This window comes from Plecotus auritus (genome assembly GCF_963455305.1).
Source record: "Plecotus auritus genome assembly, chromosome: 7".
Taxonomy (NCBI): domain Eukaryota; kingdom Metazoa; phylum Chordata; class Mammalia; order Chiroptera; family Vespertilionidae; genus Plecotus; species Plecotus auritus.
Genome location: NC_137774.1, coordinates 106,683,593 through 106,710,793, shown reverse-complemented (window position 1 = coordinate 106,710,793; position 27,201 = coordinate 106,683,593). Strand labels below are relative to the sequence as shown.

The 27,201-nt window shown below is 39.9% G+C and overlaps 1 protein-coding gene and 1 long non-coding RNA gene across 5 annotated transcripts in view; both read right to left on the bottom strand.

The window, feature by feature from the left end:
- The window catches only part of CCDC112 (coiled-coil domain containing 112), a 29,099-nt gene extending 19,589 nt beyond the window's left edge, over positions 1–9,510 (bottom strand). Inside the window, exons 1-3 of one of the 2 annotated variants that reach the window (XM_080680290.1) lie at positions 9,263–9,510; positions 8,548–8,867; positions 2,150–2,271 (exon numbers count right to left, since the gene is read on the bottom strand). Coding sequence is in view for 1 of the 2 variants with exons in the window: in XM_080680289.1 (XP_080536415.1) it covers positions 2,150–2,271; positions 9,263–9,379 (239 nt within the window). In the remaining variant the exon portion in view is untranslated. The remainder of the gene's footprint in view (positions 1–2,149; positions 2,272–8,547; positions 8,868–9,262) is intronic. The other variant, XM_080680289.1, reaches the window with a different exon arrangement.
- Positions 9,511–12,149: 2,639 nt separating this feature from the next.
- The window catches only part of LOC308254324, a 95,769-nt gene continuing 80,717 nt past the window's right edge, over positions 12,150–27,201 (bottom strand). For 2 of the 3 annotated variants that reach the window (XR_013961213.1, XR_013961214.1), the window contains exon 5: positions 12,246–13,820. This is a non-coding gene — a long non-coding RNA (uncharacterized lncRNA). Of the gene's footprint in view, positions 13,821–27,201 lie in introns of all 3 variants that reach the window. The other variant, XR_013961212.1, reaches the window with a different exon arrangement.

Genomic DNA, 27,201 nt, shown 5'->3' with positions numbered 1-27,201 from the left:
CCCTCCCCTGCAGGCCTGGTCCCCCCCCCACAACTGTCCTCCCCTGCAGGCCTGGATCCCCCCCAACTGTCCTCCACTGCAGGCCTGGTCTCCCCACAATTGCCCTCCACTGCAGGCCTGGTCCCCCCCTAACTGCCCTCCCCTGCAGGCCTGGTCCCCCCCAACTGCCCTCCCCTGCAGGCCTGGTCCCCCCCAATTGCCCTCCCCTGCAGGCCTGGGTCCCCCCCAATTGCCCTCCCTTGCTATCCTGTCTCCCCCAACTGCCCTCCTCTGCTGGCCTGGTCACCCCCAACTGCCCACAACTGCCCTCCCCTGCCAGCCATCTTGTGGTGGCCATCTTGTGTCCACATGGGGGCAGCCATCTTTGACCACATGGGGGCGGCCATCTTGCATCTTGGAGTGACGGTTGATTTGCATATTACTTTTATTAGATAGGATTTCACCCCAATATACTTCAGTGTGCATCTCTAGAGATTATGGATATTTGACTTACATCACTAAAATGCCACTATCATGCCTGATAAGATACAATCCCTTAGTATCTAAGATATACTCTTAAGTTAAAAAAAACCACACCAACATGCAAGATCCAGAACAGATATTAAAATTTATATAAAAAGACAAACTATGAATATGTACTTTTATTTCCTTATAAGCACAGATTATAAAATATCTGTGGTACGATATACAAGAAACTAAAAATAGTGGCTGTATGAGAGGAGGGGAAGTGGGCAGCTGGGGTCACAGGCAAAACAGACTTTTCACTGTGTACCCTTTGATATGTATTGATTTTTAAACCATGCGAATGTTTTATCTATTCTGAAAATAAAACAGTTATATTACAAATTGTGTTTTGTTTTTTCTTTATATGCAATGAGAATTGCTGAATGGAAATATTCTTCTAATGGATTTTTATAACATTCTCCCAATGAGTTTTTCCAAAACCTTTTAACAGATGAAGAAAGCCTACTCAGAGCTGTAAAACCAGCACATACTGGTAGACAAGTATCAAGACTGGCATAATCTACTGGTTTGCTATATATATGGACATTAACTGCTTGGTAGATTAACTGTCTAGAGAGAAACATAAACCAGAACCCCTAACTAAGAGTCTAATGCTATCCAAGGTAATACATTTTAGAAATCAAAGAAAATAAAACTGTATTTTTTCAAATTCTGAGTATTAAAAGTAGTATATAAGTATTACATAAATGCAATTGAGAATTCAATCTCCCAAATCTATAGTATAGTACAGCTTTCCAAATTTCAAACAGTATTACTTTTTTATTGGTAGAATTTCTAAACAGACAACTGCCACTAATTCTGGTCCAGAGACCATTTTTTTTACAAGTCTTCTTTTCTCTGGGTTGTTAAGCAAATGGATAATTTATAATTTCAAAGAAGTGTTTTGACAAACTTCTCAATTGTAGGGTAGGGTTGACTGCTCTGAGTTCTAATTCTTTTATCATTCCTCATGATATATATCATAACACTGAACATTCAATATAGGGCGTCCCATAAAAATGTATACACATATATTTTTGACAGCTCAATTGATGTTTCTTTCTCTTTAGATTTAACCCATTGGAATTAATAATTACTCAAAGTGTGTATACATTTGGAGAGGGACACCTGTACATATCACTAGTTATTCAAAGAAAAAATACAAATACACCACAAATTAAAAGTTCTCAGCCTAATCATTGTGTGCAGGATGGATCTGAAAGGGGCAGAGACCATGAGAGGGAGACCAAACAAAAGGACATTTCAAAAAATAACTTGAGGTAGAGACTTTTCATTAAAATTGTTCACTCACTCAAAAATATTTACCAAAAGCTAACCTTGGTAAGTGAAAATATATTCAATCTGTTATTTGATATATGAGATATAAAGAAATAACTATATTGTTTCCTTTGAAAGACACTGGTTCAAATGGTAAAAATAAATAAAATTCAAATAACTGCACTTAAAATTAACTTTATATTAAATAGTCTCATCATTTGTCTATTGTACACACTCCACCTTTCTCTAATGACCAGAATTTTGTAACTTAATGTGGAGATTGGACAGGGTGGAGTAGAATCAACTATACATTGTTCATAATAAAATGGCTAGTAATGTTATTTGGAGACAGTGTTTTTATACTTACAGATTTTTAAATTTGTCTGCTGTGCGTATGAATTCTGCTTTCTTAGGCTGACTAACTTTCTGTTTCCAGTTGTGAAGCTGAAAAGAACGAATTCCACCTGAAGTACCAAAACAGCCATCATTCTGCATAGAAAATTAAAAAAAAAAGTTTATCCTCAATAATAAAAATGGTAAAAGATGAAGGTGGAATTTTTTTCAGAGATGAAATGTCAATGATGGAGTTTCTCATGGGATAATTTTATCCATTCATCCATTGATGGCTACTGTAAATAAAGTTACAATGAACATCTATTCAAGTTAATGTTTTTGTTTCCTTCAGATAAATGCCTAGAAGTGGAATTACTGGGTCATATAGTAGTTCTATTTTTAATTTTTTGAGGAACCTTTGTATTATTTCCCATAGTGCTGCACCAATTCCCATCAATAGTGCACAAGGGTTCCTTTTTTTCCACATCCTTACCAACACTTGTTGATTCTTGTCTCTTTGATGGTAGCCATTCTAACAAGTGTAAGGTAATATCTTATTGTAGTTTTGATTTGTATTTCCCTGATTAGTGATGTTAGTACCTTTTCATGTACCTGTTAGCCATTTGTAAGTTTTCTTTGGGAAAATGTCAATTTGTTTCCTCTTCCCATTTTTTAAATTGTATTGGTTTTCTGCTATTGAGTTTTATGAGTTCTTTATATATTTTGGATATTAACCCCTTATAAAATATATGATTTGTAAATATTTTCTTCCATTCAGTAGGTTATCTTTTCATTTTGTTGATAGTTTCCTTTGTCATGTAGAAGCTCTGTGTTTGATATAGTGTCTTTATTTTTAGAGAATAATTTTGCTGGACATAGATATCTTGGTAGGCAGTTCTTTTCTTTCAGCATTTTGACTGTCATCCCACTGCCTTCTGGAGTCAAAGGTTTCTAATGAGAAATCAGCCATTAATCTTACTGAGGATCCCTTGTATGTGTTGGGTTTCTTTCGATATTTTGTTTTTGTTTTTCTACAGTTTGATTATGATGTGTTTAGGTATGGATCTCTGAGTTTATTCTGTTTGGAGTTTGCTGAGTTCTGACAACATATAAGTCAATATTTTTCATCAAATTTGGAAAGTTTTCAGTTATTATGTCTTCAAATATTCGTCTCCTTCCCCTTTTCTCCTCTCCTTCTGGGACTCTCATCCTATATAATAAAACCCTAATATGCAAATGGACCAAATGGCAGAATGACCAGCAGAACGATCAGTTGCTATGATGAGCACTGACCACCAGGGGGCAGATGCTCAACGCACGAGCTGCCCCCAGCCCGCAGACCCCAGGCCAGCCAAGGCAGGTGCGAGCGGGGATCCCCTGATCGACTCACCAGTCACCCCACAGATTGGCCCTGATCAGTGGCCAGGCCTAGGAACCCTACCCATGCATGAATTTCATGCACCGGGCCTCTTGTTATACATAATGCTTGATGGTGCCTAATAGATCTCTGAGGCTCCATTCATTTTTCTTTCTTTTTTCTTTAATCCTCATCCGAGGACATGCTTAGAGAGAAAGGGAGGGAAGGTAGGAGGGAGATGGAGAGAGATGGAGAGAGACTGAGAGAGAGAGAGAGAGAGAGAAGAGGGAAGAGAGACATCAAAGTGAGAGAGAAACATCAGTCGGTTGCCTTCCCACCCAACCAGTGTGGCTCAGTGGTTGAGCATGAACCAGGAGGTCATGGTTTGATTCCCGGTCAGGGCACATGCCTGGGTTGTGGGCTAGATCCCCAATGTGGGACTTGCAGGAGGCAGCAGATCAATGATTAGCTCTCGTCATTGATGTTTCTCTCTCCCTCTCCCTTTCTCTCTCTGAAATAAATAAAAACATATTAAAAAAAAATTGGTTGTCTTCCGTACCTGCCCGATCAGGGACTGAACCCACAACCCAGGTATGTGCCCTGACCGGGAATCAAACCAGCAACCTTTCAGTGAACAAGACGACACTCAGCCAACTGATCCACTCCGGCTGGCTGTTCATTTTTCTTCATTCATTTTTCTTCTTTTTGTTCCTCAGTCTGGACAACCTGAATTTACCTATCTTCAATTTATTGATTCTTCTACCAGCTTAAATCTAATGTTGAGTCCCTCTAGTAAATTTTTCATGTGAGTTATTGCACTTTTTAACTCCAGAATTTCTATTTAATTCCTTTGTTATAATTTTTATTTCTTTAAGATATTTTCTATTTGGTGAGACATAGTTCTCACACTTTATTTTAGTTTTTTAATATAATTAAAACAGGTGATTTAAAGTCTTTGTCTATTATGTCCAACATGTAGTGTTCCTTAGGGAAGTCTACCTTACTACCTTTTAAAAAAATTATCCTGTGTGTGGACCATATTTTCTTATTTCTTTGTTTACCTCATTTTGTTGTTGTTAAAAACTGGACATGTTAAATAACATGTGGCAACTCTGAAAATGAGATTCTCTCCCCACAAAGATTTGTTGTTGTTGCTGTTTGTTTAGTTACTTTCCTGAACTAATTCAGTAAAGTATGTTTGCATGGCACCTGAACTCTCTGCTTGGTTAGCTTAGTTGTCAGCTAATGGCTGGTTGGTCAGAGATTTTCTTAGATGTCTTGAACCAATAAGTCTCTTAGCCTTTGCTGAAGGGGTCTATGTCCATGCCAGGCATGCTTTCAACACTTGTGTAAGCAGTTTATACCTCTGCCTTAGCCTTTACTTCCTTTTTGCAAAAAGTTTCAAGGTTAGCCAAAGATAAAATCTTAGGCCTATTCAGTTTTTCTTTGGCATATTAGTTTCCTGTTGCTACTATACAAACTTACCACAAACTTAGTGGCTTAAACAACAAATTTATTTTTTTACCGTCCTGGAGGTCAAAAGTAAAATTAAGATGTTGGTAGGACTGCCTTCTTTTTGGAAGCTTCAGGGAGAACACACTTCCTTACCCATTTTTTGGCTTTTAGAGGCCTCCTTCATTCCTTAGCTCCTGATCCCTTCCTCAAATCACTTCATCCTCTTACTTCCATCATCACATCTCCTACCACTGGCTCTGATCTTCCTGCCTCCCTCTCATAAGGACCTTTGTGAATATACTGGCCCACCCAGATAATCCAGGATAATCTCCCCATTTCAAGATCTGAAGTTAATCATGTCTGCAAAGGATGTGCTATCTTTGGTAGGGGGGTGGTGTGCATTCTTCAGACTGCTACACCCGAACATACATGCAGTCCTATGGTTGTGTGTGATCTTCTAGAAGAAATCCGTTTTGAGTAATCATTTGAAGTCAGAGAAGTAATGTCGTTATTACTGAAAGACTACTGCAGGGTGCCAAGTATCATAAAATATAGGCCATAACAGGGAGGTCACTAGAAACAAAACAACAACAACAACAATGAAACAGAAGATGCAGCCCCATCCTAGTACAAAACCATGACATACACTATTAGAGATATTTCCAAAAAGTCACAATTCAACAGCTAAAATGATCAAGTGGGAAATGGCATTTGAGAGGAGATAAAGATATTTGTAATTTTAAGTTATGGAAGGCAATGGCTGAGGGTAATTGTAAAATAATATACAAATATTAAAAAGCATAGATAGAGCACATTGTTATTTTTCATAATGGGTGAGAATTTTATGGGATTCCACAACTTACAAAGGTTGTAGAATAAAATACAATATAAAATGTTTCTAAAACTTCAAAGATAATCACTTCAAAATAATTTAAGGAAACTGTTATGCACTGAATTGTGTTGTTCCCCCTCCCCACAAATTCATATCTTGAAGCCCTAACTTCCTTTGTAATTATAGTTGGAGATAGAGCCTTTAAGGAGATAATTAAGGTTAAATGAGGTCATAAGGATGGGGTCCTAATCCAATAGGACTGGTATGCTAATAAGAAGAAATGACACCAGAGTGCTCCTCCCTCTCCCTCCCTCTCCTCTCTCTCTCTCTCTCTCTCTCTCTCTCTCTCTCTCTCTTTCTCGATGTGCACAGACATAGCAAGAAAGTGGCTGTCCACAGCCAGGAAGAGAGGTCTCACCAGAAACCAACCCTGACAAGCACCTTGATCTTGAATTTCCCAGCTTAGAAAACAGGGGAAAAAATTTTTTTTTCCTGTTCTTTAAACCACCCAGTCTGTGTTATTTTGTTATGGAGCCCTAAAAGACTAAAACAGGAACTTTAGATATTTTGGCAGATATCTCTAATATCATGAGGTTGTCATCAGAAAATTATCTTAAGAAAACATTAGTTGGTCTCAGTGTTAGAGTCCATAGGAACATTCATTCATGTAATCATATGACAATATTCAAGTTCAGTGTTAGGCTATAGAATTTGAGCATATCATTGTGTGTATGGGGGAGGGGAGTACAAAGATGGGTAACACATACACTCCTCACAAATCACAATAGTACAGCAGAGATTCTAATTCCTTTTTTAAAAACCCAAACACCCTTGAGGAGTTCTACCCCATTATCATTGCAACTGTCAACTATGAGGCTGTATCCCCTAAAGTGGTGAGAGGATATAAAGCAGGGTGTCTTAACCTCAGCACTATTAATATTTTGGACCAGATAATTTTTTGCTGTGAGGGGCTATTCTTTGGCCTCTACTCACTAGATCAGTTGTGGGCAAACTACGGCCCGCGGGCCAGATCCGGCCCGTTCGGCTGTTCTATCCAGCCCGCGGAGCCGAAAGAGCAGAGAGTTCTCTTGCTCTCCCCTCCGCTCCTTTACTTTGAATTTATATTAGTTCACACAAACACTCCATCCATGCTTTTGTTCCGGCCCTCCGGTCCAGTTTAAGAACCCATTGTGGCCCTCGAGTCAAAAAGTTTGCCCACCCCTGCACTAGATGCTAGTAGAACACCAACCTCCCCCTACACCTCCACAGCTGTGACAACCAAAAATGTCTTCAGACATTGCAAAATGTTAGGGACTGATACAACATTTGAAACAGCTCCATGGTGATTCTGATCACCCTGGAAGGCAAACCCCTGGAAGGCAAACCCCTGGAAGGCAAACCTTATTTGTAAGAATTTAGGGAAGAAATCTCTTTTAACCAAAGTAAGACAGAAAAGTTTCATGGAGAAAGCCAGCAAGATGGCTAAACCATAAGGGTTATACATTTAAAAAAATATTTTTAAAGTGTTTAAAAAATATTTTTAATACTAGAGGCCCGGCGCATGATATTCGTGCACTTAGCGGGTGTGGGGGCGGGGGAGGGGGGAGGAGTCCCTCAGCCTGGCCTGCGCCCTCTCACAATCCGGGAGCTGTCAGTCAGACATCCTTAGCGCTTCTGCAGAGGTGGGAGAGGCTCCCGCCACTGCTGCTGCACTCCCCAGCCGTGAGCTTCTGGCTGAGTGGAACTCCCCCTGTGGGAGCGCACTGACCACCAGGGGGCAGCTCCTGCATTGAGCGTCTGCCCTCTGGTGGTCAGTGCACATCATAGTGACTGGTTGTTCCTCAGTTTGGTCAATTTGCATGTTAGCCTTTTATTATATAGGAGGATTATGAACTTTTATATATTTTATATTTTTTTCTGAGTCATTTGGGCCAGAGTTAGAATAATAAAGAGAATTACAAAGGTGTGAGAAAAATTGTCTGAGGTGGAATTCCTTGAATTTATATAAGACACTGTATTTCCCTAGATTAGAACCTGGGTGGGAAACTTTTTTTCTACTAAGGGCCATTTGGATGTTTATAACATCACTCATGGGCCATACAAAATTATCAACTTAAAAAATAGCTTGCTATATTTGGTCAAACATTTAACTAACTCACCCTTAATGCCTCGGCAGGACCAGAGCAAATGATTTCTCCGGCCTTATATGGCTGTGGGTTCCATCCCTCCCTTAGAGAAAGAAAAAGATGGAACATGTCCTCAGCTCACAACAGCCTTTCTTCACAAAGATTTAGCGAGCACCTACTATGCTCCAGGACTAAACAGGCACAGTTCTTGGTGCTGGGAACACAATAGTGAATAAAAATTTCTGCCCTTACAGAGTTTACATTCCTAAGGGTGGATGGTATATGGAGAAAGACATTTTAAAAATAGGTATAAAATATGTAATAAATCATGGTAATAAGTGCTACGACGAAAAAGGAAACCAGAAAAAGGGACGGGTTATGCTGGATAAGGGAATTCAGTTTGGGGAGGGCATAGAAAGAATCATCGAGCCGATGGCATTTGAACGAAGATATCTGAAGGTGATGACAGTGTTAAGCATCGGGAAGAGCATTCTGAGCAGAGGGAATAGCAATTTCAAAGCCCCGAGGTAGGAGAGTGCTTGGCATGTCTGAGTGACCAGCAGGGAGCCGGGATGGCTGCAGCAGGGCACTGGAGATGCAGTGACAAGGAGGTGGGCGAGGGCGGGGCAGCTCATCGGCGGGGTAAGGATGTTGGCTTTTACCGTGAATGAGATCAAGGCGCTCTCGGAGGCTTCTGGGCAGAAGCGTGTCCTTACTGGACTGAACCGCCCTGCTGTTGAGAATACTTTAGAAAGGCAAGAGTGGAAGAACAGAAACCACTTAGGAAAGCATTTCAGCCAGGAAGAAATGATGGTGCGGACAAGCGTAGTGGTGAGAAGAGGTGGACTCTGGGTTTATTCTGAAGGCGGAACAGACAGGACTACCCATGCTCCATGCGGACTGTGAGAGAACAGCGGAGCCAACATCTTTGGCCTGAGCGACGGGAACCAACAATTCTCCTTGAGGGATCCTCTGGTCCGCACTGTGGAGAAAGGGGTCCCAAAATGACCTCTGGAAACACATCTGCCTCGGACCCTCCCTGTCAGGTACAATAGCAGAGCAGCCACCAAGCAATTACTCGGCACACAATCACTCTCCACCAAGCACTGTACCAGGGGATTCCCAGACACGATGGCCAAGCTCGGGCAGGTGCATACCACCGGCTGCAATTTTTCAGGGAAGCACCCGAGTCGCGGAGAGGAGGTGGCTCTCAGTAAAAAGCAGTTAAACGCACAGGCGAACAAAGCGCCACGCCAGGGCTGTGCCAGGCCTCGAGCAACGGGAGACGAACACCTCCCGGGCCGCGCTGCAGACACCTGTTCAGACACTTCGGGCTCACGGCCGCCACCACAGAGGTTCCGGCCCTCCTCCATTTACCTGTTGCGGCACCTGCGCTGCTCCCACGCCGTTCCCGGCGGCAGCGCCCGCCCCCGCCACAGCCCCGGCCACCGCGGTGGCCGCCGCCGCCACCACGACCGTCGTCAGGGCAGCCATCTTTTCTCGCCGAGCCGCTCCGGCCGCTGCGACCACCTCGACCTGGGGGTTCAGGCGCCGGACGCTCCCGGAAAGGCAGACGCTGCACAAAGCTGCCGGGCTCGGGGCTCCGTCGGGATGCCTGGCCGGGCGTGGATACGGGGCGGGGCCGGAGCGTGGGGCGGGGCCGGAGCTCGTAGCGGGGCCGGAGCGCGGGGCGGGGCCGGGCGTGGGTACGGGGCGGGGCCGGAGCGCGGGGCGGGGCCGGAGCTCGTGGCGGGGCGGGGCGGGGCCGGGCGTAGGTACGGGGCGGGGCCGGAGCGTGGGGAGGGGCCGGAGCGCAGGGCGGGGCGGGGCGGGGCCGGGCGTGGGTACGGGGCGGGGCCGGAGCGTGGGGAGGGGCCGGAGCGCAGGGCGGGGCGGGGCGGGGCCGGGCGTGGGTACGGGGCGGGGCCGGAGCGCGGGGCGGGGCCGGGCGTGGATACGGGGCGGGGCGGGAGCGCGGGGCGGGGCGGGAGCGCGGGGCGGGGCCGGGTTGGGGCGCAGGTTAGATAGAGGCCTGTCTTGGCTCTGAGCTGCGGGGGTTGGGGGTGCGGGGGGAGGGGGCGGTATATAGCCTTCTTAGCAAAATCTTGCTACACCTAACCTCACCCGTTCCCTGACCACCAGAAAAATTCATTGCTTTTTATTCTCATACTGAAATGTATTCTTGACATATATAGAAATATCTGTATCTATCTTAATATATAGAGATAGTTTACATAATAGAACTTATTTCTAGGTTCCTACTAAGTGCTGCTGAGACTGAATCTAAATGAAAAAGTATTATTGATGAACTTGAACAAAAACTACATTTCACTTTTTAAATAAACAAACAGAGTATGCCCCACACTATCAAATATGAGAGACAGGAATGCATCAGGACTTGAGGTTTTTGTCTTTCCTTAATATCTTATATGCATTTCTTTTCCCTGAAAATCTGGGTTCCTTAGAATATCAGCATATTTACTTATTTGCTTTTTCTCACACAATTAGGTAGTTTCAAATTACAATTCTAATATTACCACTAACAGTAAACTTACAAAGTGACGTTAAAGAACATGTTGCAGTTCTTTTCATCCTTGGAATATCTTCTGGACAGGATATCCAGGCAGAGTGTTATGTTCAAAAGTTTTCTGAAATCTGTCTTTTCTCTGTGTGGTTATAAAATCAATTTGTATATAGTTGGGTTCTTTCGATTGTATTTGTGTTCAATTTCAGTGTTTTCTCTTTTTATTTTCCCCCCTTGGATGCCAGTAGAAAATAAAGAAGACAATCAATCGTGTTTGAATGGTTGTTGTCATTTGTAGGTAGTCCCAGGTTTACCTTCCTTAGATCAGCCTTGGGAAAATGAATAATCTTCAGTGTGCTTGATAGTTTTATGACTACACCACTTAGACCCAATAGAGCACTTTCCCCTGAGAATTCCAACTCATTTGATGAACATGAACCTATCATTTAAAAATTAATTTCAGAAAAAGTTATCAGAAGGTCATTCTTTTATAGTTAAATAGAAAATTAAACTGTCATATTATCTACATATTCATGAGAACAAAATAACTTTTCAATTAAGTATTGATTCTTGCTTGAGAATTTAAAATAAAAAAAAAACAAACAGATCCCTATACATAAACGTACAAGTTAACAAGTTATACATCAAGAAACTAATAAAGAAAACAATGAGTGGTTGGGACTTCTGTAATACTGGAGTTTTGTTTGTTTGTTTGTTTGTTTTACAATTATTATGTATTAACTAGAGACCCGGTGCATGAATTTGTGCATGGGTGATGGGTGGGGTCCTTCAGCCTGGCTGGAGATCGAGGCCTATGGGAGCCTGGCAAGCAGAGGGGAGGGACCACGGGAGGTTGGCCAGCTGGCCCCCTAATTGGGGTTGGCTGTGGGTGTCATAGCAACTGGTCAACCAGTTGTTCCAGTCGTTCAAGTTGTTTGGTTGTATGGTCACTTAGGCTTTAATATATATAGATATGAGGAGTTATACTGGCTACCTCTGGGCTTCTTTTTATGTGAGAAAAACAACCAACAATTTTGTAAAAGCACTGCTTTTTGTATTTTTGCTGAGATAATCCTGCCACTGCCAGCTTAACATTAACTGATACCTATAAAATATAACAAATAGTAAATGTCTAGTGATGGGCATAATTTGGAGCACAGAAATATTTTATGGCTTACTCACGTTGGCAAAAAAATCAACAAGTATTAGAACCATTACCATGGAAAGATTGTAGATAGCAAACCAGTTGCCAAGGACAGGGAAGTACATGGAAGTGGAAATACCACTCTGATTTGAGCTTGGAAGTAGGCAGTATTGAGAGACTGCACAGATGGTGTTATAGAGCAGCCTGAGGGAAGTATCTGGTAGAAACTTTGGCGGGATCAAAAATGAAAGGAAAAACAAGAAAAGAAAGGTTTTGGTTTTGTCAAATTTGTAAATTCAAGTGTGTGCTTGACGTGACTGCTGGTGTAAATGAGTGAGAGATAATGACTAGTTCTTGTAGATCTATTTCCTATCAATATTTCTGCAAGGACTGGTTCTTAGTTTGGGGGCAGGGATGTTCACTCTCTTGGCAGAGCTTGGGATCGTAGCTGTCAGACAGATTCCAGAACTGCTCTACCTTCTTAAGGCTGCCAAGCCATGGGGAGACTACCTGGAGAAGGGCATAAAAGCGGGGGGGGGGGGGGGGGGGGGCGGAGGGGGGGCTCAATATAGAGTGGATTAAATGACATATTTTATAAGATAAATCTAAATTTATAAGATAGATCTAACATATTGAACTCTATTCATTGAAAACAGGAACTATACCTTCTTTTTTAACATTCATGAAACATTCACAAAAAATGGCCATTTATTTAGGCCACAAATCCTCAATAAATGCCAAAGAGCAGAAATAATGCAGATATAATTCTCTGGTCACAAGCAAACTAACTGAGAAGACAAAAAGACTGAATTACCTGGAATTTTAAAACTCTAGAGTCAAAGAGGATATAAAAAATAAAACTGCAATTGAATTAGAAAACATTGGTGACATTACATATTAGTATCCATGGATTATAGCTAAAGCAATCATCACAAGAAAATTAGCATTTGAATAATTTTATTAATAAATAAGAAAGAATAAAAATAAATGAATTAACCACCCAGCTTAGGAGGAAATCAACAAACAAAAAAAGGAATGAAGGAAAAATGAACTAAGAAGTGTTAAAGCAGAAAATAATAAAATAAAAAACAGATAAATGGTGATTCTAATGAATAAATTTAACAAATTAAGATAGATAAACCAACTAGCTAACCTGATTAAGAATTAAAATTAATACAGCACAAATAACATTAAAAAAACACAAAAGAGAATTTATAAACTACTTTGCTCAACTATCTGAAAATAAATTTGAAAATCTAAATAAAAAAATAATTTTTCTAAGAAAAGACAATTTTCTAAAATTGGTAAATTAAAAATTCAAACATTAAACATTAAAAACCTAAGAAAAAGGAAAAAGTTGTCAAAACGATAGGCTCCCAAAGACCACCAGGCCCAGAGGGCTTCACAGGTTAATTTTACCAAATATTATGGAATAAGTAGGCTCTAATGTTTTTTAAATTGTTCCAGAACAGAGACAAAATGAAGAAAATTCCAAATTCTAATAATAAAAGTGACATATGCTTCTTACTCAAAACTGACAGCAATTGCACACAAAATACCTGACAGAAATCAATTATGAATATTGATGCAAAAAACATTTACTAAAGTTTTAGCAAATGAAATCTAGCAGCATCTCTGAGGAATGAAAAGAAAAATACTTTTCTCCATAGGATCATAAGAATGATACAATATTATTCACTATGTTGGGAAGTGCTTGGGTACAGTCAGTTGGCTCATCCAGCATCTATTCCTATCTCTTTTTAGCGTGCCATCCTATACTATATAGGCTAGAAAACTCAGGATTCTCATTTCCCAAGCTCCCTTGCAGCTAGGGCCCTCAATGTAAAATACATTTTGCCAATAGGATGCACTCCTGTGAAACTTGATTTCAACTCAATTAAATAGGAGAAAAGGTGATGCCTGAGGCATTCGTTTTGTGGGGGTGTAGCAGACAGGATGAAACTATGGAGCTGACAGTTCAAGCATCAGTTTCCTGATCCAGAGGTGATAGGTAAGAAGGAGTGTTCTCCTGGAGCTAAGAATTCTGGTGGCAACTTCTCATTCCTAGATCACATCAAGATGGTGTGCTCCTGGAGCTAATGGATGGGTGTGAGTCTGACTTCTTGACTGTAGCAGAGGGAGGGAGCAGGTCTCTTGGTGGGCGAGTGCTGCAGTGTGGTTCTGGGAGTTAGCCTCCTCCTCCAGCTCTTCACTGATTTTCATTCCCGGCATTAAATCTCTTTCTGTTTTCTGCAGTTGAACCCTGGCTGATAAAATAGATTACAAGAAAAAAAATTGTATGATTTTATCTAAATATACTGGAAAGACATTTGATAAATTTCAACATCCATATTTGACTTTAAAAAATCTTCATAAAGTAGGGAAGATAGGTAGTTTTTAAAAGCATTACTAGTATGTTTAATGAGGAAACCCTAGACACATTCCCATTAAAATCGACAGCAAGACAATTATGTCTACAGTCTATTATTTAGCATAGCTCTGGAGGTTTTCCAATGGAATTAGGCAAGAGAAAGACATAAGAGGTATAAACACTGGAAGAGGAGGACATTTATTACTGCTTACAGATAATTGTGTACCTGGAAAACCAAGGAACTCAATTATAACTTAAGATGGATAGTATCAAATTAGTGTGTAAAAATCAATTGCCTTCATCTATACGAACAACAACCAGTTAGAAAACATAATGACTATATGTCAATTATACCTTAATTTTTAAAAAAGAAAAAAAGAAATAAAGGCCCAAATTGCAATAGCAAAAATGAAAATACTTACAAATAAACTGAAACCTAGTATTTGACAAAGATAAAATTTTAAATTAGCAACCCAGTCCTGGCCGCTGTGGCTCAGTTGGTTGGGCATCATCCCATGTATCAAAAGGTTGATGGTTGGATTCCCAGTCAGCGTATATGTGGGTTTCAGGCTCAATATTTGGTAGGTTGCAGGCAGGAGGCAGCTAATCAATCTCTTATCGATGTTTCTCTTTCTCCATTTCCCTTCCTCTCTCTCTAAAAATCAATAAAAATATTAAAAAATAAATACAAAATAAATTAGCAACCCAAAGAGGACTTCTGAAAGGTTAAGTTTCATGTATGTCTAAAATTATTTAGCTCACAACAGGACAGTTTGACTCAGTAGAAAACTCAAGATAGAAAGAAAATTTCCCTCAGAATGCTGAACATATTGTTCTGTTGTCTCTCTCTCTCTCTCTTTTTTAGTATTGCTACTGAGAAGTCCAATATCATCTGATTCTTGTTTGTCTGTAGCTAATCAAGTCATTTAGCTCTTTACTGTCAGAGGTTTGAGCAGAACTCAAAGCATGCCAAATCCAGGAGAGCACTGGAGTGTTCTCTCTATCACCATAATGCCATAATTCCAAAATGATAAGCAAAATTAATCTCCAACCAACTCATCTCATATTTTTAAATGATTTTCTACCATGGAATTTGAGAACCTCACTTTTCTTAAACTATATAAAACTGCATTTCTATTTTTATCCACCAGATGTCATCTGAGAAACAATAAACAACTGTACAGTCTATATTTGATTTTTTTGCAAAATAAAATAATTTTAATATTTTATGCATGAAAATTAGAAGTTCTTGTTATATCAGCAGTAGGGGGAAGAAAGCATATACCAGTTGAATCCTTGGCAGATAAATAAAAACATTTATTCTCAGAGTCAAACTCTCAAATATAGTCAACTGACATTTAGTCTCTTAAGTAGATTGTTTCCCAAATTTTAAACTAAATCTAAGAGTTCCTCATAGTTCAAGTTGTTAGAATATTTTAATACTATCAATTTCTATATAATATAAACAGTTAAAAAGACAAACCTCAACTACTTACCAGAATGTAAACCAAAATAATAAAGATGAGTAGCTTCTAATTCATGAACGAATTTTTACCAACAATCTCATTCAGACTTCTGTAACCTATTTTTCCCTAATGTGTCCTTAAGACTCCTTAAATGACCCACAAACCTTGTGCTATCTGGCCCTGACCACCTTTCTTGCCTCCTTCACTTCCTCCCTTAGTTCTCCAGCTACCCTGGGCTCCTTTCAGATCCCCAAATGTAGCAACATCCCTTTGCATATGTTGCTATTTTTCAGTGCCTTTACTGATTATCTCACAGGTGGGTGGAAGGGTGGAACAGCTTTTCCACCCAAGAAACCGTTTGCAGAGGGGATTTTTCCAGGTACTACCACAACACGGCACAGGGACCCTACCTGGAATTGTCAGTTATTTCACAACTATCATTCATTCATTCATTCATTCACTCATTCAATAGCTTTCTATTGAATAATCATTATGTACCAGTTACGCTGCTTAAAGCCAGGGCTGTAAAACCAAATGAGACATGCCAGTGGACTAATAACTGAAGTCCAGTGTGGCACATATATATGTACAATGCACAGGGTGTTACAGGAATGCACAGCTCAACATAAATTAGAGTTGGGGCTCGGTGTCCTCAGGAGAGCTTAAAGAGAAGACACCGGAGCTTGGTTTTCAAGGACAAGAAGCATTTAATTGTAGTAATAAGGGCGGGTCAAACAGTTGCTTAGAAGAGAATATAACCTGAGGGTGGGCACAGAGAAACCGACACAAAATCTTGTTTGGGGAACTAGAAAGAAGTCAGTATGCTCTCACAAAGCGTGGGGCCAGTTCAACTAGAAGCTAGGAGACTCTTAGTGATCCTGAGAATTGACAAGTTAGTTCCTTCACCTCCACTCTCACAGCCCAATGCCCCATTAAATAATTGTATTTATTTTTTTAACATGAGGCAAAGAGTTAGAGACAGTAGAAAAGTTGTTTTCAGCATGAGTCACAGTCGTGGCAAGTGCAGGTTTATAAATCTGCATGAGTTTTCATTGCTAGATTTCTAGGGAAAATAATTGAAGCTGGTCATAGCGACCAGGCAAAGACCTGGTGAGACTATGTTGCATCTGCAATAAGATGCTCCTGTAGCCTGGGTTCTGTGAGAAACCAGAGCCTAAAGGAGATGTTTCTGAGCTGCCACTTTTCAGGGCCGCGCAATCCCAGAGAAGCAAGCCTGAGGCAGGCGTGAGGCCAGGCCGGCGTGAGGGAGGCCTGAGTCAGTCTGTTATTGGCAGCAAGTGTGGTTATAATACTCCGGCTCATGGGGTGTGTTCAGTCAGACCAAGTAAAGTACTGCTTCTCAAGGTAGCCCAGGAGAGAGGAAGGGAAAGGACTCTTCTGCCACTCTTTTCCACTCCCGGTCTCCCAGTGGTCCAGCGTCTGCCCCATGGGGCGTTAATGCCCCAGGAAAGGTGTGACTGGTCTCTCCAGGCATCTAGAGGGAGCTGAGGTTATACTACTTCAATGGCATTGAAGTGGCATTTGTCAGATGTTTTTTGACCACCCTTTACCATTGGCTTCATTTTTCATTTGGACAATGTCCTAATTTCAGAGAGTCTGCTCCCCAAAGAAGTCAGAAACTATCTTGACAGCTTAGATTTGAGTATAGAGAGAGACCAGGTTCTGCCCATTAGACCCACCTGACTCAGATCTCCATGCAGAAGGAAGTGAGGTACCTCAAAGAATCCATCCTGGCAGGTAGAGGCACCTTCCAGAGACCACCGCCAGAGGGCCCACCTCTGGTGGTCAGAATGGGGTGTCTGCACCTAGGGACAGCACAGTGTCCCTGGATCCATCCTGTGTGTAACTGGATGTGGCTCCTGGTCTCAGAACATCCGTGGTTGAGGTTGATTCTCTGGCCCTCACGGAGAGTCTTAGAACTACTTAAAACCTTTAATAAAATCATTTTCTTTCCCTTACCCTAGCTGGAGTGGGTTTTGTTTCTGAAATCAAGAACCTATAAAGATTCATGTTCCCTAAAAATAAATTCTGGATTGTCTTCAAGTTATGACATACTTCTAATCCTAGATCTGCTCATTTATGTGGGACACATCTCATTAATTTCTATTCTGTAACCTACAATCATAGAATTCTAGAATCTTAGATATAGAGAGATCCTTTTAGAGATGATTTTCTCACTCACCTTTGGCTTTGAACAAACTTTCATACCACATCCATTTGAAGGAACTGAGTTTCTCTTGAAACAAACAAATAGAAGTTTACACGGGCTGAAATGTCTTTGTGCCAGTCAGTCAGTGAGAGGGCTGCAAGGGCACTCTTGGGAAATTTTATTTATGTGACAGACAGGTGAAGAACCTGCAGGCTGTGACCCAATTTAGTCAGATACTCCTAGTAGAAAAAAAGCAGTGACCTATAAATCAGCACTTTTCCTGCACTGTCTAGTGAAACCAGGTGACTATTTCCAGCCCTAATTTTGTTCCCTGGTCTCTTAGCATTTAGCTATGTCACAAATTTCCTTTTGATAAAGTTGATTAGTAAATTTGTAGGAAAACCAAAAATTTAAAGCAAAACCCACAGGAATTTTTGGAAAGTGTCACTCCATAAGGTATCCATCTATGAATCAGGTATGTCACAGCTGTATTATACTAGGATCATAAATTATAAGAATTATTATGGCAATGTTCTTCTTTTTAGGACATCATAAAAAATCTGATGAAACTTTCAATTTGTTTTGATTTCTCTCTTGAGTGGAAGGTTATAATGGCCAATGGGCACTGATTTTGGTCCTTATTTAGAACTATTTGTTCCCCAAGGATGGCTGAGGGAGTGAGTTTGGGTAGCAGATTGGGGTACGTCTCAGAATCACTAGAGGACACTGCCACCACTCTCCTCACCCCTGGTTCTCATATCCTGCCCTTTAGATGAGGATGGCAAAGAAACACAGCTCTGTAAAGCTGGCAAGATGCCCTAGGCAGTCCAAAGAACTGTGCCCCAAATAGAACACCTAGAAATATACTTATTTATTATTATTTTTTAACCGACATCCGAGGATATGTTTTTATTAATTAATTTACTTTTTGGTAATCCTCACCCAAGGATATTTTTTCCATTGATTTTTAGAAAAAGTGGAAGGGAAGGAGAGAAGGGAGGGAGAGAGAGAGGGAGAGAGAAATATCGATGTGAGAGAGACACATGGGTCGGTTGTGCCCCGACCAGGGTCAGGGATTGAACCTGCAACCCAGGTTCGTGCCCTTAGTCGGGAATCAAACCTGAAACCCTTTGGTGTGAGGGCCAACGCTCTAACCACTGAGCGAGCATGCTGGTCAGGGCATTGATTTTTATTATTTTTTTTAGAGAGAGGAAGGGGGTGGAGAAAGATGTGAGAGAAACATTGATCGGTTGCCTCCCGTAAGCACCTGGGGATGGAACTTGCAATCTTTTGGTATACAGCACAATGCTCCAATCAACTGAGACATCTGGCCAAGGCCGGGTAGTTTATTTTTAAAAACAGAGATATTCTTTCCTATACAAGCAAATACCTGTGTGTGAACTTACGTTTTTTCTCCTATTGCTATACAAATATTTATATGCTATTTACACTGTTTATACATCTTAGAGGTTATTCTATATCAGCACAAACGATTATTCTTTTTGATTGCTGCAGAATAGGGACTGTAACAGAGAACCTGATAATTTCTCAACTATACTCTAATTACTCTATTTCCCCCAGTCTCATCTCATTGTCAACTCTAAAGTAATTAGATAATATGGCAGCATTTTCTATTAGCCAACAGTTTTACCTTTCTATAGGAAATATCATTTAGGTGATGGAAGGGTACTTTGCTAAACGTGACATATTTTTGTTGGTGTTTTTTTCTTTTGTATATTTAAAACCTGGTTTTAAAAGAAAGACCATAAGCTTTGCTTTTCCCAAATACTTTCTCTCCTCTTGGCACCGATCCTTTACTTATTGATCCTAAATACGTGCAGGTTTGGTTTTATGTTACTCCCAAGTACCTTTGATAGAATTCTATTTCCTATTTTCAGTCAGGGTTCATGACCAGGGTTCATAAAAGTAGCCTAGAATTTTTGAGGGATGGGATGGCAGCCAAGCTCCATCTCTGCCCTGCCCCAAGTGGTTCTTTAGCTTTCCTGGCCTCAGAACACATGTCCTTGGAATGCCTGCTGGCCTAACATTTGGTACAATCTGGTCTTCTCGTCCATTCCTTTAAAGTTCATAAAAAATTCTTCCTGATGTAGTTATTAAGCATGGCTGTAATCAAAGGATCTCTCAAAGTCTCAAAGTTCAGGAAAGTGACAATGAATGAAATCTGCTGTGTCACCTGCGCCCCCCCCCCCCAGACCAGATACCAATAATTTACAACTAATAATAGTTCTCTTTCATCATGCTACCAAATATGATGGCAAGACAGAAAAGTTACCTGTAATTCTATGTATTTCTGCTGCTACCAAGACTCATGAGCCTATAATACCGTCCTTAGTACAAAGAAAAGTCTAGAGAATAAAAACCTTAGAGTAAATAGCTCTCTTTTTTTTGATGAGAGGTGCAGAGGGAAAGATGGCAATGAAAGGGAATACTTCGTGCAATTATAGATTGTTTTTAATAGCCCTAACCAGATCAGAAGGTTATTTCTGCTAAGAAATCCAAAGTTCTGGCAAACACAAAATCCTTTTACCCCCTTTACTTCTGCCTTTTCTTTTCATGTTGCTGTTACTTTGGGTTTTTCCTGTCTTATTCTCTTTTTGTTCTGTATAATATCATTACATCAAAGGTTTGGAATATCATTGTGGTGTTTATTATTTCCATACCTATATATTAGATTTAACCTCTATCTTTTCCCCATGTTTAAGACCCATATAGCCACAAAATTCTTAGACATCTCCACTTGGATGTTAAACATATACCACAAATTCCAATTGTTTAAGATCAAATCTGTCATCTTTATCCTCAAACCGCCATTTATCCAAGCTACAAACAAAGTATCAGTACTGATGCTTTCATTTTCACACTTATCTCAAAATCCAATCAGGTGTTGAGTCCTTTGGGCTTCTACAGGTTCTCTGACTCCATGCTTTCTCCTGCCTTCCAGCATCTGTAATACTGTTCACGCTTTCTTTGTCCTCTCCGCCCTCCCTTTTCCCCAACCTGTACTTCAGCAGACTAATGCCAACTCAAAACTTGAGGATTAATCCTAAACCTTCCAACTCTCCCAAGTCTGATTTGACCTTTTTATGTGATCTTAATTTTGCATCTTAAAATCCTCTTATTGTAATATTTTCACACTGTATCATAATGGCATTGTTTGGTATATGTCTCATTTACTACATTAAATTTCCGGAAAGAACAGGGTTATGTTAATTTTATTCTCACTGGCATCCCTCATCCCTAGCATTATGTCTGAGTCAGTGTAGACCTTCAATAAATTTTACTTGAATGAAAGGGAAAAAAAACCCCAAACGTCTTTTCTGAAAGAACCAGCAACACCACTTTTAGGTGTTGTAGGAGAGATGGTCAGCGCCATCCTCCAAACATTTATTTCACCTTCTGAAGATAGAGTAGTGTGGGGAATGAGGCTGCCTAACCAGGGGCAATATTTCCTAGCCAGGATACATTTAGGTGCACTGGTTATCACCAATGGAAGTTGAGTGGACATAATGTGTGTAATTTCTGGGCCAAAGAGCTTGAAAAGCTAGTATATCTTCTGCACTCTCTCTTTCTCCGTTACTGGCTGGATGTTGAAGTTTAGGCTAACCTTGACAGGAGGCAGGATCTCCTGCAGCCTGGATCTCTGAAAGGTTCTGTGGGACAGAGCTGTCTACCCCCTTACTCACACCTACCTCATACATGTACTTGGACTTTACATAAGCAAGAAATAAACTTTCATTATGTAAGCCATAGAGGTTTCGGCATCTATCTGAACTTGGGTTACATCAATTAGCATTTATTAACTCACATAGATAGATAGATATCTACCATAGAAAAACTCTTGCACAAAGAAACATATACATAAATATATCAATTATAGCATTGCTCATTCTGAAGAAAAAATGGGCACTCTCAAAAGGAGTTTGTCCAGAGGACCTGAGCACTTTGCTTTAGGGATTAACAGCCAAATGGACCATAACACTCTTGATTCAGATTCAAATTTAAATGACATTTCTCAACTGAGAGAGCGGCCCCAGTGAAGTGATTGAGTGTTTATGGACTCTAGAGTTCGACCTTAATCCAAATCTAGACCTACTAACCTACTACTGAGTCAACCTAGGGCAAATTACTCAACTCTCTGTTTCTGTTCATTTCCTATCTGCCTGGTCAGGTTGTTTGTAAAGTTTAAGCGAGGCCATGAGTCCAAAGCCCTTAGTAAGGTCCCTGCACCTGGCAGAGACCCAGGAGTTAGCAAGCAGGGTCCTGAGTGTTCCTGTGCATGTGGGCTCTGCTTCAGAGACCCATCTCAGAGAGCGATCTTGTGAGAATGACAAAATGTGTTACTCTGTGAGAAACTAATATTTCTAATCCACCAAATAAATAAAAAGCTATTTTATTTTATAAACTTCATTTAGAAAGTGCATTTTTATGGTATTAGACCAAATGTCCAATATTTAATTTGCTTCAGTAAAATCTGGGCCAATCCTCTTTCAATTCAATAAAAATATAATCCTACTGGAAAGCCATGTTCTTCATCTGTTTCATTTGGAATTTCTCGCTCAAATCTGTGTCTATATGAAATTCTGAAATTTTGCAAGAATTAATGTTCTCTTGGTCTGTCTAGATTGATGTTAAATAATTTATATGAAGAATATTAAAGCTTGGTCAAGACAGCTCTTTCAGATATTTTGCTTGACATTTAGAACTTCCAGATTTAAATATGGAATTAAATGTTTTTTTATTTGATAAGTATCTGTCTTCTTTCCCTAGTACATAAGTTCTGTGAGAATCTGGAACTTCACCTGCTATATAATAAGAACTTAATAAGTCACTGTTGAATGAATGAATGAATGAATGAATGAATGAATATATGAACAAACCAACAAGGTTTTTAACCACACAACTAAAAAGAGAAAGTCTGAGCTAGAAAATAAGATGTGTACATAGGCTAAGCCTCTTTCATCTAAATGCACTGAATTTAGTTTTTCTCTAAATTCACAGAATTATTTTTCATTCTCCCCTTTTTTATTTATGAAGTTGATTTAGAATCTTTCCCATATATGAACTGAGTGCATTTTATGTTGTATGCAAATTTAAATTAAATAAATTTTCAATGATAATATTCATGTGCTATTGACAAATGAACTGGACATGTTTGGTCCTAGGAGATACGCCTGACGAACTGGAGGCCTGCTTTCACGGCAACCTTAGCTTACCAGTATAGGTAATTTAAGGGGCTGCTTCAATTTCTCATTCTGTGTAGTGTGTAATTTTAGTTCTAGTACAAAAGAACTTCTGCTAGAGGTCTTTCCAAGGGTTAGTGACATCATTTTTTCCATATGACAAGTCTATTTTTACTTTTTGTGAAAATATTAAAGAATCACTCTCAGGTGCAACATTATTTTCCTTAATTGGCTTTTAGATGATAACTTTTCATATTAAAGAAAAACACACCTGGAAATGGAACCATAGACAAAAAGTTCAAAGAGTGTTGATGTGATTTTTGTTCTCTTCTGAAAGAGGGACTTGGCCTTTGACCATGATCCCAGAGACAGTGAAGGGAATTCCATTTGTCTTCTGGCCTGAAAGGCAGTTTGATAAAAATTAACAAGGAGGACTGTAATTGCTAATTAAAAGACACTTCCATAGACTTTCCAAGTAGGAAAGTCCTGCCTAAATGACAGGAAATAGAATGCAAGTATCAGAAGAATGCATTTTGAAAGCACATTCTAAATAGCTGTTTGACAGTCTTTCTGTGTTTCCCGACTGCACTCCAGTGACATACTGCTCCCTGACCTAAATTAACTTTCCAGAAACAGTTCTTATTTTCTACCTCAGGTTTTGTTTTGTTTTGTTTTGTTTTTTTATTTTAAGTTGTGGGGTAGAAACCTTCCCAGTTCATTCATTAACTACCAATATGTACAGAGGAAATTCTAGGCTCTCACAAAGCTTATGTACTAGTAGAGGAACACAGACATTGTCAACTAAGCAAATAAGTAAACAAGATAATTTCAGTTACTGATGAAGGCTGCAAATAAACTAAAACAGGAAGATGTGATGGAGAATGTGAGTGGGTGATCTTAAGAGAAAGTTGGTTGGGGAAGTGCCATTTGAGCTTAGACCCAACTCTCCCATGAAGAGGTGGGGACACTCTTTCAGGCAGAGAGAAGTGAGGGGAAGGCAGTTGTAAACACCTAAGGCATGAACTTGGAACAAAAGAAAGCGTATGTGGTGGGCCTAAGTGAGCAAGGAGAGAATGGTGGCAGATGGAGGTCAGAGAAGTAGGCAGAGGAAAATCTTGGAATTTATGCCAAAATGAGAAGTTGGCAGAACATTTTACTCAAAGGAGGGACTGTGTTTTCAAAAATCACTCTGCATGCTATGTGAAGAATGGCTCTATTTTAGCTTTATAATTATTTCAATTAATCCAGGAATTCTACCTAGATCAATAAAAGAATTATGTTTTGTTTTGTTCTGTTTTTGTCATTTTCAAATCCAGATTAGTTTGTGATCCCTCCCCTTATTCTTCCTCATCTTTAGAAGTGACCTCCAGCAATAGCAGAGCCTTTAGGTAATAACATTTCCTATCCCCAGAGAACATGATCATAATGACTACCTACATAAGAAATGTCCAAACCTATAGTGAATTTTTATAAGAGTTTATCTGAGCCAAACTTATGACATATACAAGGGAGCAAGATCTCAAATGCTTTGAAGAATAACAGTTTTGCAGACTCTTTTACACATTTGAAATTAAATAGGAGATGTAAGGAAGATTGGAGGAAGCAAGGTAGGGAGTGGGTTATAGGATAGTTAAGATTATGTGCTCTCCAGAGGGTTAAAACCTGCCTCAAGTGGTATTACTTCTGGCATTCAAAGCTGTGTTAGTCTGTGAGTCTGTCTCTATTTGGCTTGTTAGTTCATTTTATTCATTAGATGAACTCATAGATAGAGAGCAGGCTGAGAGCTATTGGGGGTGAGGTGGAGGAGTGGAGGGATTGAGCAAAAAAGAGAGAGAGAGAACTAAGGGACAGGAACAACAGCATGGTGATTGGTGGAGGAAGGAGAGAAATTAGAGAAGGGTATTGGGGGTAATAAATGGTGATGGATGGAGACTTGACTTGGGGTGGTGAACACACCATACAATGTACAGATGTGTTGCAGAATTGTGCACCTGAAACCTATATACTTTTATTAACCAGTGTCACCCCAATAAATTCAATGAAAAGGAAAAAAATATATGTATATATATTTTTAAAAGATGTGTTAACCTAGATGCACAAGAACAATGGATAGGGCTGGCTAAAGACCTTTCACTAAAAAGTTACATGCCTGGGGCATGACCAACCACCGCCTGCCCAGTTAGGAATTTATGATCAGACCACCCTGTGAGGTTACTTTCCATGGACTCCCTTTTTTCTGGCCAGATGACCTAGTATAAGGATAAAAATTCGTCTATTGCCTCATGCTTTCCTAGCAAATATATTTGTTTGTTTGACCTGGAAAAGGCAAGCTGCAACTATGCCAAAACCCAGGAGTTTTTGACAGGTCAGTTGTACTTGATTCACTAAAATGACTCTAGTTTTCTCAGAGAGAAGGAAACCTGTTTTACCAGGTTGCTGCTCTCAAAACACAGGCCTAAAAAATTAATAGAGTTTCTAGGTGAGAGACTCCAGAATTATGATTGAAGGGTAAACTATTTGAAGTATGAATTGTACCAGGGCCTCAAAAAGACGGGACAAGTCTGTTCCCCAAGACCTCAATGTGAACGTTAACAATAACAGTGACAACGATAGCCAATACTTATTGAGAACTCAGTTTTTGCCAAACATTAATCTAAACCAGGTGTTGGCAAACCTCTCCTGTAAAGGACCAGAAAATAAATGTGTTAGGTTTGTAGGCTGTCTGGTCTTGTAGCAAGTACTTAATTTTGCTGTTATAGTGAGAAAGCAGCCATAGGTAAGGAATGAGTGTGGCTGTGGTCCAATGAAACTTTATTTTTCAAAACAGGCAGGGGGCTGAATGTAGTCCACAGGACATATCTTGATGCCCCCCTGACTCAAATGACTTACTTGTGTTAACTTATTTGAACCTCAAAACACCCTGATTTTATTATTCCCCTTAATTTATTGATGAGAATAGTGGCCCTGAGAGGCCCAGATGACACAGCTCAAACATTATAGAGCTGAGGCTCACACTGGTGCAGCGGGACACTGGAAGCTGAGCACAGAGTCCTTGCAAGCGTGGTGTGTATCAATAGTTTTGTCATTTTTATTGCCGAATATGAATGTATCACAGTTTTTTTAACCATTCACCACCCACTGAAGGAAATTTGGGCTGTATATAGTTTTTGTATATTATGAATAAAGCTGACATGGATATTCATGTATATGTTTTTGTGTAAGCATAAGTTTTTATTTTCCGGGATGAATGCCCAAAAGTAATTGCTGGGTCATATGTTAAAGAAACTACAAACTGCATTTGAAGGGACTGTTCTATGTTATTCTTATTTATGTTTAAAGTCTATGTTAAATAAGAAAACTCCTTTGTTATTCCATATTAACAAGTTGTGCATATTTTTAAATTTAGTTAAATCATTTTATTTTGCCATTACAAAGTTAAACTTATATCAGATCTATTTTTACTTTAAATTCTCAGTGGTGGAAGATAATGTAATCCTCATCATGCCCCTACTATTGAACATACTTGATCTTTTTTTATGTTTACCTCTCTAAACTTATAAAAATTAGACAGTCTCCATAATACTCAAGACTGTGTTTTTCTCCTCTTTTTGTATAAGTGGAGAATATAACGCAAAGTAAAACCAAAAGTTTCTTCCAATATACTATAGTTTGAGAGTGGAAAATATAAGCTCTTATTGGGTTGACTCAAAAGCAAATTTAAAAAAACACAAAATGAATCTGATTTTTATCTCCCCCCACGCCTTTACATTTTCATGTAGGTAGACCAAAAGATCAAATAGCAGACTTCTTTTTCTAAAAAAATAAAAAAATGCTTAGAAGTAAAAGTAATAATCTCTCTATAAAAAGCAAACAGAAATGAGGACAACTGGGATGACACAATGTCACCAACTGCAGAAGACACGAGAGTCCATGATCTCCACTGCAGCATGCGTGACGCAACTGATAAGTTTTTGTTGAGAAGTCATTATATACCAGACACCATACTAGGTATTGTGGGGAGAATGGGATTTAATAACATAGGATGAAAAGTATAATGCCATCCAAACACTTTTTGTCCAGTGGGAGACACATGGATCCCACAGGAAGGAGCTGGAGAGTGATACAGAACAGTACACAGTTAAATAAGTGGCTGGCATGTACATTGATTGTGGGCCAAACACTGGGCAGAGAGCTTTGCATATGCTACTCACTCAAGTTTCACAACAACCCTGTGAGATCACTATCACCATCCCCATTTTTTTGCAGATGAGGAAACGGAGGCTTGCAGGATTAGTTACAATATAATGTCATTTGCAATCGTCTGGTTTTCCAAGCTCACTGAAACTGTCTCTCTCATGTACATATCTTTCCAGCCCCAAGGATGGAATGGAAAAGTCCCCTCTCTGCAAATGTGCACCTGGAGCTGGGAGGCAGCGTAGG